At 33.3% G+C, this 10,296-nt stretch overlaps 1 protein-coding gene across 1 annotated transcript; it reads right to left on the bottom strand.

Annotated features, from left to right (window-relative positions):
• Positions 1-125: 125 nt before the first annotated feature.
• On the bottom strand, positions 126-9,816 carry LOC133189074 (all trans-polyprenyl-diphosphate synthase PDSS1-like). The gene is made up of 10 exons (XM_061324510.1): positions 9,654-9,816; positions 8,660-8,797; positions 8,307-8,440; positions 7,470-7,608; positions 5,800-5,911; positions 4,265-4,374; positions 2,636-2,716; positions 2,176-2,286; positions 603-686; positions 126-418 (listed from the first exon to the last, which is right to left on the bottom strand). The coding sequence occupies exons 1-10, from the start codon at positions 9,798-9,800 to the stop codon at positions 278-280; spliced, it is 1,197 nt and encodes a 398-aa protein (XP_061180494.1). The 5' UTR covers positions 9,801-9,816; the 3' UTR covers positions 126-277.
• Positions 9,817-10,296: the final 480 nt, after the last annotated feature.

Below are 10,296 nucleotides of genomic sequence, written 5' to 3' on the forward strand. Positions count from 1 at the left end.
TGAATAAATTACATATTCTTAAAAAATCTGCAAATATAATGGCAAATCTCTTTCATAACTGCAAAAGTCCTCCTTCATTCCCAATTGATATGAACACTTAAATTTCCAGAAAAAGGGAAAAAAAATCTCTTTAACATATAAATTTATTATTCTAAAAAATGGGAGAAATATATGCAAGGACATTGCAAGCAATTTGTTAAAAATGATTATACAAAAGGCCAACAATATTATCATAACAATAAGCACAATTGAATTAGGTCCCCTAAGTTCCTTTGTGTTATTTTTTCCTGCTTAGTACCATGGAGGCCACATTTTCTAATGCATCCCTGGCTTTAGAATGTCTCAGTTCATTAAGTAATTTTATGGCAGCAACACTGTGAGCTTCAGCTAACAGTCTAGTTTGGTAGACACCATCACTCTGAAAATACAAGATACAGCAGCTCTAAGGGGAGGCCAATGATAAATGTGTGAATGTAATTCTCAGAGCATAACATTAGAATTACATATCTGTTTTCAAATATCTACACGTATCTTGTAAATCTTACAATATTTTCTCTTACCTATTATAAATGTTAGGCTTTTTAAAGGGGATCTAAACTTACCTTGGCAACTAGGTTTCTGGCTAATTCTACATCTCCTTCATGACAAAATCGTCTCATTATCAATGCATTTAGTTCCCTGTGTTCCTATGAAAAAAAAATATCATATATCAAGTAAAAAAGTTAACATTTCTGTAAGAAAATGAAAATATCTTGGAAGTTTCCTACTTTCACATCCTACAAAAAATTACTTTTAAAGTTCATTTGTTGTATAACAGGGTGTGAAACTGCAGAGTTCTTAACACACTCTGATTTTATATTTATACCTTAATATGTGGAACATTTATACAAGTTCAGGGATCGACATTAACGGTTGTCCGATTGCCCTTGACAAGTAAATTTTCAGTTTGTGCAAGTGAAACTGTCGACGTACTTGTCTGATCGGGCAAGTGAATTTTTCTCATAGAAATGTACAAAATTTTGTTTACATTAATTTATAAATAAAGCAATAAATTGAACACTTGATTTCCGCCACGTACCTGACTGACTATGTTTTTGCATTCGGAATTCGTCGATAGCGTTTTTGGATCATACCATTCATTTAAAAATCGAGTTCGTTATTATTTTATGCTCAACCTCTAATAACTCTGTTAACTTCTTATTAGGAATTTAGATTATTTATTCACTATAAGTACAGTGTATTACGTTGTATCCTGATCAAGATAAGATGTATGTTTCATAGGAACTATCTTCCTTTAGAGTTGCTTCACAGTTATCTCTGAAAATTACGATTCACAAAAGGATTCTACCAAAAATAATTTTTAAAAATATGAATTTTATTAAAAGGAAACGGAGGATTCTTGCATTCTCTATCCAGAGTTGTCGTTCCTGCTACGCTCCCACATACACCTCTGTCAATGCTTGTTATACAAGATTCTTGGAAAAATTGTAAATGATTAAAAGTTATATTAATAATTGTTTTAATTATCAGAAACCATTATTTATTTTTAATTTATTACACCTTAAAAGGATTTTTTAATTAAGATTTTAATTTTTACTCCGCAAAATACTTCCCTTAAAACTTTAAAAATAAGTCGTTTTGAGGGATTATAGATTTAAAATAAATGATGAATTATCATCTTTATCGATAATTACAATAATTAATTACTATTTGAATTTCAAATTTTCACCTTTTAAAATTTGTACAAGAATCTTGTACAACGAGCGTTGACAGAGGTGTTGTGAGTGTAGCGGAAGACAACTCTGGATAGAGAAAAAGGATTCTTGCTGCATGGCAGTGTGTGTTAACGGCTTAAGTTTACAAGGACAGTAGTATACATTTATGCACAAATGCAGCATCAAAATATTTTCAGGTAGTTCATCTTGTCAAATTGACAGTAATGTATTCAGTCACATTTTTTCTTATCATAACATTTACAATAATAAATAAAATTTCTTCTTAATTTCTTAAGTCCTTTCCTAATTTTGGGCAACCAAGTTTTGCATTCGGACAAGTCAAAGTTTGAGATCACTTGCCCAAAGGGCAAGTAAATCTGAAAGTTAATGTCTATCCCTAAAGTTTGTGTAATTTATGTTAACTCTTTCAATACAAAAATATTCATTGATTGGATCCTACCTGAGCTGCATATAGGACAGGAGCAGTAGCTAGCCCTAGCTTCAGATCAGCAGCTGTAGGTTTACCCATAATGCTTTCTTGGGATGTAAAATCTAGCAGATCATCTATGAGCTACAAATAATAGACTTTGTCATTCTGCTGTTGACAAGAGTTAATAAAACACAGCATCTTTCTACATTAACTCTATTTTTCAGAGCCTTAGATGATTTACCGTACACATTTCTAATGCTTAAGAGTTTTTCACTTTTTCAAAAGCATATAAAGACTCATGGGCCATGGCAGTATCCTGAGTATCATGAGTTTCTCAGAGTATTACAACTTAGCCCAAAGCTGAAAATGTTCAAAAAAAAAATATGCACATACTGCTACCCACATCACACAATGAAGGTGGAAACAGATAGAATAGATCACCTGAGTCACTCAGTGACCTAAAAAAAATCATAAGTAACATGAAAGTTACCTGAAATGCCATTCCTATATTCCGTCCATATTCAAAAGCTACCTGAGTTATCTCCTCACTACAGTTATTTAAAACAGCAACCTGAGAAAGAAAGTGGATATTACTATACATGTACAGGTATGTCAAATCTCCAATGGAACATTATCTTTTATATTCTTGTCTTCTGCTAATGTCTGCACTCTCAAAACAGGCATCTAGTATTGTTTTTGAAAGGGGGGCAGCCAGAAAAAAAAAAAGACCTCTAAAAAAAAAAAAAGGAAAATAAATAAAAATTTATGAATAAAAACAGTTCAACTTTGAAAATCCTATTTTGTGGGGGGATGGGGGTGGGGGTGTTCCAACTTTCTTTCACAACCAAATTTTATTAATTCATTAACAAATTACCATGATTTTACTATGCTACAACAAACAAGAGGCCCATGGGCCACAACACTCACCTGATTAATTTTGGCTCTGCTGTTCTTAAATACATTTTGTGGCCCCATCATACCCCGAGGATAATGATTTGAACAATTTAGAATCTACACTACCTCAGAAAGATTCCTCATAAGTTTCAGCTTTTCTGGCACTGTGGTTCTTGAGAAGAAGATTTTTTAAAGATTTTTTCCTACATATTTAAATGCAAAACTTGGATTGCCTATTGTGGCCCCACCCTACCCCTGGGGGTCATGATTTCAACTACCCCAGGATGCTTCCACAGAAGATTCAGCATTTCTGGCTCAGTGGTTCTTTAGGAGAAAAATTTTAAAGATTTGTTTCTATACATTTCAATATAAAACTTGGATTCTTTATTTTGGCCCCACCCTACCCTGGGGGTCATGATTTGAACAATTTAGAATCTACACTATCCCAGGATGCTTCCACATAAGTTTCAGCTTTTCTGGCCCAGTGGTTCTTGAGAAGAAGATTTTTAAATGATTTTTTTCTGTATATTTCAATGCAAAACTTGGATTGCCTATTGCGGCCCCATCCTACCCTTGGGGTTCATGATTTGAACAATTTAGAATCTACATTATCCCAGATGCTTCCACATAAGTTTAAGCTTTTCTGGCCAAGTGGTTCTTGAGAAGAAGATTTTTAAAGATTTTTTTCTATATATTTCAATGTTAAATTTGGATTCCTTATTGTGGCCCCACTCTACCCCCAGGGGTCACAATTTGAGTAATTTAGAATCTACACTACCCAAGGATTTTTCCATATAAGTTTAAGCTTTTCTGTCCCAGTGGTTCTTGAAAAAAAGATTTTTTAATGACCCCACCCTATTTTTGTCTTTTCTTGATTATCTCCCCTTGTAAGGGGGCAAAGCCCTTCATTTTAACATTTAAAATCTCTTTCACCCAAGAATGCTTTGTGCCAACTTTGGTAAAAATTGGCCCAGTGGTTCTTGAGAAGAAGTTGAAAATGTGAAAAGTTTATAGACAGATGGATGGACGGACAGACAGCGGACAACGGGTGATCAGAAAAGCTCACTTGAGCTTTCAGCTCAGGTAAGCTAAAAATAAGGGGGCGGGGGACCAGCCTTACAAGAACATTTTCAATAGCAAAAGGCTGTGTTTGGAAAAAAGTTGGGCCAGAACCCTCTGTTTAGATTTTCTTTCTATACCAAGTTATCTACATACTAATACTCACTGCTTTACAACTGTTTGCCATAAGGCTTGCCGTTTTCTTGTATGTTTTCTTCAAGTAGTGGTTGAATCTATCATTTGGTTCTTCTTTTGATCCTAGCTGCATAAATTCCCCTGTGAAAATATATTGTTTTAAAATAGCATTCCGAAAAGCAAACAAAGCAGTAATATACCAAACAACAAACTCATATAATTTTTATCATCATTAAAACTCAAGCCCAGAATGATTGCAATGCACTTCTTCAGGGATAGACGTTAACTTTCAGATTCACTTGCCCTTCGGGCAAGTAATCTCAAATTTTGACTTGTCCGAATGCAAAACTTGGTTGCCCAAATAGGAAAATAATTTATTGCCGTACATATTATATTAAGTGTGAACAGATACACTACTATAAATCTGGCAAGTTGAGGTACCTGAAAAAATTTAGATGGTACGTTTGGATATAAATGTATACTGCCACTTTCCTTGTCAATTTAATCTGTAAACACACACTGCAATGCATCAATAACCATCAGTTTCCTTTTTCATAAAAAATCATTTTGGGTAGGATCGTTTTGTTTTGTGAATTTTGATTGATGCAACGCTAAGGAAGATAGTTGCTATGAAACATACATATCTTGATCAGGGTAGGTCATGTTATATTCTGTCAGTGTGAATGAATTAAGTAGTTAACAAAGTTGTAATACGTAGAGCGTATTTAACCTGAAATAAAAAAGAATAACGAACCCGATATTTAACGAACGATATAATCTAGAAATCCAAGGGAGCAATGTCAGTATCTGGCGGAAATCTCGTGTTCAATCTATTGTTTTATTTATAATTAATGTAAACTAGATACCAATATACATTTCTATCAGAAAAATTCACTTGCCCGATCGGACAAGTAAGTTGACATTTTCACTTGCCCGACTGAGAATTTACTTGTCTCGGGCAATCGGACAACCGTTAATGTCAATCCCTGTTCTTATCTAGAAGAACTAGGAAAGGGCACCTTACAGAGAGATTTTAGTGAATGAGTAAATCCGAGTACATGTACCATAATTTACGGACTATACATCAATGTGGTAAATAGGTCAAAAGGCTCATTTTTAGCCCAAGTTTTTTAAAAATCCTTGGATAGGGCAAATTCGGAAGATGTGTGGAGTGTAAGGACCAAAAAGTCTTGACTTCAAAGATGCTTGTCCCCTAAGTCCAGTCAGGAACCATAATTTTGGAAACTTTTTTTTACTATTTATCCATAGATGTGGGATGCTACATGTACATACAAAAATTGGTTGAAATTGGCTTAGCCATTACAGAGAAGACACTGAAAATATTCAAATGTTTATGAGAATTACAACAAACAGGAACAGACAGCAGTCAGTTACCTTGTTACTCAAATGACCTTAAAAATTTACTTGAAAGTCTCCTTTGTAAAATCTTATTTTTCAACAATAATATTAAACTAATACCTATAATAATTAATGTCAAATTCAATGTTTATGCTCAAGGAGCTAAAAAGAATGTGAAAGCAGTCTGACTACTCCTTTTAATCTAACCTCTAACTAGATCTTCGATGACCTGAGACAATATTTTGACCACCTCCTCATTTCGTAGCTGGGCCAGAAGCATGGAGGATACAGAAAGTATATAATCCCCTACCAAGATGGCCTGCAAAGAAAAGGTAATTTTTGAAAAGTTCCATATCAAACATCAAAGCAAGATTTTTGAAATTGCCTGATGATTTTTTTTTCTAAAACAAAATATTAAGGCACTGTTTAATATGAAACAATAGTGGAGTTTGGTCTCAATCCCTTAATCAAGGGAATTTTAGTAAGAAACAATAGCTATTCTTTTTATCATTTTTAAATGAACAATAAGAATTTTCAACAGTTGCAATTTTTTTCCCCTCAGAAGTGGCCAAAATAAATTTTAAAGTGAAGAAAATACATTTTTTAGCTATGGACAGAAAATTGATAATTGCGAAATGCAGTAAATTTGACAGTGCTGTGGTCAACTGTTTGCCAATTAAATTCTCACTTGTTACAGTTATCTCTCCACACCAGTGTTAAATTTTAATTGTACATATGAGCATAAAATAATAATCATGTAAATAATCGTAGATGAAGATATAAAGGTTACTGATTAAGAATAAAGATATTCCAGTTCATGCTAGTTTGAAAGAATTTTTTATTAGATCCAAGTTCCCTAAAAAGAAATGATTGATTAAAACATTATAAATATGAGAGTTTTACATCCATGCATGAATTCCCCCCACCCCCAAACATGACTACTCTATTGCTCCATATATTGATACAGTAAAACACACTTACAATAAACATGCTTATAATGAATTTAAGCTCGCAGGGAAGTGGTTTTCATTCCCTTGTGGCTTTAAAATATATCAAGAACTTCATGGATGTGACAAATTATGTTTATAATGAAGCGAAATCATCTGTCCCTGGCACTTTGTTATAAGTGTGTTTTACTGCAATATCAGCTTACAAAGTTGGTGCCTAAGAAAAATTGTCCTGGCTTCTAAAAATTTGCACTGGCATATAAATTTTTTTTTGCTTTGGAGCCAGCTGGCACCTAAATTTCATAGGTTACTTTAAAGCCTGAGACTAGGAGTTAGCTCCAAGTATGACTGGTAGTAAGCATCCCAAGATACATCATCCTTTCATATTGGTCCAATTCCTTTTGGTTCTTGGTGGAACTTAGGGCCCAATTAATGCTTATATATTAACTTGAAGAAATCCTGCTCCAAAAACTTTAAGCTGGCCTATTCCAGTAAAAATATGTCAGATTCAGTATCAAGCATTTATAAAAAGCTTCCTAACACAGCACATAAAAAGTATGGGTAATAGTTACTTGAAATCTGACAAATTTTTAACCTGGAATTCCGGCATTCCAACATAAGGCTCAATTCCATTGAGGTAAGTGGTAGATCTTAGTTTATGTGAATCACTCTTCATCTACATAACCATGCATACTCTTCATATGCTGTCTGATTTCTGTGTAGAATAAGACTTCTGTTTTTATACCCAACATATATACTCGCCTATAAGTCGGTCCGCCTGTAAGTCGGTTGTATTTTTTAAGTTTAAATTAGAGGGATTGACCTGCTGAAATACCAATCTTTTCAAAACTCATGTATAAGTCGGATAAAGAGTTTTGGACCAAAGTTTAACTCCCAAAAAACTGACTTATAGGCGAGTATATAGGGTACCTTTCTTTGCCCCCATCTGTTGTCTACTGTGGGTTTTCCGCGTCTTGTAGAGGAGTTGTCTATCACATCATCATGTACTAGACTGGCAGTGTGAATCATTTCTGTTATCATGGCTACTTGCTTTTGGGACTGTGAAATTCTGCAAATAAACTTCCTCATGTATACATCTGCTCTGAACTTTACAATAAAATTACTACATAAAGTTCCCCAAAACTCATGCATAAAGTTCACTAATATATCACAAAGGTGCATTTGTTTCTATATTTAAGGGGAATTTTTTTGTGAAACCATCAGGTATTCTTTTTTATACATGTATCATTCTACACATAAAATTTCAGCGGAATAGGAAGGTAATTTTTAAACAATTTATTCCTTCTTTCTAAATTAAAATTTGAAAGAAAAAAAAACACAATAAATTGTATCTCTTACATTAAAGAAAAGTAAAACAATAATGTTAAATTAAGTACAAGAAGATAAGGAATCTGAATGTTATTTGAATGGAATAAAAGAAATCTAATTTCTCATATGTTATTAATTCACAGTCTGTATCTGATCAGGCTTTCATGTCCATGGTGGATATTAATCATTAATAGAATTTATAATTACCAAGTTTATAGTTCAAATATTAATCCAAGAAGTTATAATATCAGAGTTTGAAGCATTAAGCTTTATGTACAAAGACATTCATTATTCTAAGTGGTTATAAAACTTCATTCTTAATGAAACCAGGATTGAATTTCTCATGTATCTCTACAACAAAGTACAATTTATACTGCATCTTGTTGGTTTTCATCAATTCTTTCAGCACCCTTGGTATTTACACATACAATAACTTACACATCTGAGGTGTTCTCATGAGCATTGAGGGTTTTTGCCATTAGGAGCACTATCAGAGGCCGAAAAGTTTTCCCTTGTCCATCAAAGTAGTATTGTGCCATTTCTCTCAGCTCAGACAAATGTGTTCTAAATGTCTACAATTGAAAGGGAAGATTATTTTGATGACTTGAATTGGAAGAACATGACCATCAATTATGCAGAATAAAGAGATAATATTAGTGTAATATAATCTAATATTTCACATAATAAGTATTGGCATTAGGTTTTTGTTTGTCTTTGTTATTTTTGTTTACATCTGTATACATATGCATCAATGTTCATAGATTTACAATTAATAGTAAGTGGATCATTACCTTATTTATATTGTTACATATATGATCAATCTCTGGTTTAGCCAGCTGGAATGGATTTATGTCATTTTTGGAATCTGTATGAAGAGTATGTGAAGAAAGTCCTCTCTGCTGCACAATGCGAAGTTTGCAATGAGAAACCTAGAGAAAATTCAAGTAAGATAAAGCACTACTGATCAATCCACATCATTTTTAATAACTTGATAAACAGGTTGGGACCAATTGCCCAAATGGGATATAATAGCCCAAATGGGATATAAATTTACAGTGCAAAATATGTACATTTATAATTTAGTTAGGAATATTATATAAATCTGCATCAAAATACTTAAAAAGCAAAAACTTTTGGTAAACAAGTCTTTCTTTATTCCCACTGTTTAGGAGATTGATCCCTCAGAGGATGCTAGTAAACTTCTTGGGGATCAATCTCACATATAGTAGGGTAGAGTAGAAAAATTTGCTTGCCAAATGTCTTATTTTAAATCCTACTGTCACTGCATCCTACAATAAAAGGGATACAACGTTGCTTATCTATAATCTAAACTTACTACATGTATACTTAATGCAGTTTTATTCAAAATTATAAAACTGAATATCCATATGACAATTCAAATATTATGTTTTGATAAACCTGAACCAACAACAAGCCATTGGCAGGTTTTTTTCACAGTCTAGAAAATTATGCTATAATTTAAATATCATATTTTAACAATAAGTCAGCAAGAGTACTCATTTGTTTATCTTATGCAACATCAGCTGTTCAAGGTTGTATAATAATAGAGAAAATTCGGGTGTTCCTTTGAAGCACCTATATTAGATAACCTAACATTTATCAACAATTCCAAACACGCTCTATATATGAAGTACCATATGTAAAATATTAAGTTTAATATTACATATGACAACGCTGATAATGCACCATCCTGTTGAAAATACTCACTGTGAAGGTCGAACCTCGCCGGTTAAAAACCGATCAATTTGTGTGATGAAACCTTACCTGCCACGATCTACGTTCCCTCGCTGGTTGGGTATTAAGTGTGTTGTTTCTAGAAATACTACACGTTGAAAAATACCTTTTTAAACATTGTTTTAATACTAAAACATCACGTAATTGTATATTCAGTCTGCTCGAAACGGAAGCCATGCTCAGACGGTTTCGAATTCAGAATATGAAGAATGTCATGCCCGACACGATAGATTTTAACACCCTCATTTTTAGCTCACCTTTTAGCTTTTCTGATCACCTGGTGTCCGTCGTCCGTAAGTCCGTCCGTCTGTCTAGCTGTCTGTCCGTCCGTCCGTCCGTCTGTAAACTTTTCACATTTTCAACTTATTAGGCCAAATAAAAAAATATGTGTGGTTCCGGTTATCCAACCTTCCCTATTTTATACTCCCGACCCTAAACTTTTTTTGGCAATTTTCACATTTTTTCCGAAATTTCGCCTTAACTGTGAAATACAGGTAAGAAAAAATAAAAAAGTACTAAGACAAACTGGGAATTTCTTAATAATAGTATTGTAAATACAAACCTTGAAAATTGATTAGGTGTTTTTATAATGATTAGTTAATTACACAGTATACTAAGGCGAAATGGGAATATCATATTTCACAGTTAAGGCGAAATGGGAACTCCAGTATTT

The sequence above is a fragment of the Saccostrea echinata genome, unplaced genomic scaffold (assembly GCF_033153115.1).
Source record: "Saccostrea echinata isolate AGI-Se365-2 ecotype Australia unplaced genomic scaffold, CSIRO_AGI_Sech_v1 ptg000001l, whole genome shotgun sequence".
NCBI lineage: Eukaryota > Metazoa > Mollusca > Bivalvia > Ostreida > Ostreidae > Saccostrea > Saccostrea echinata.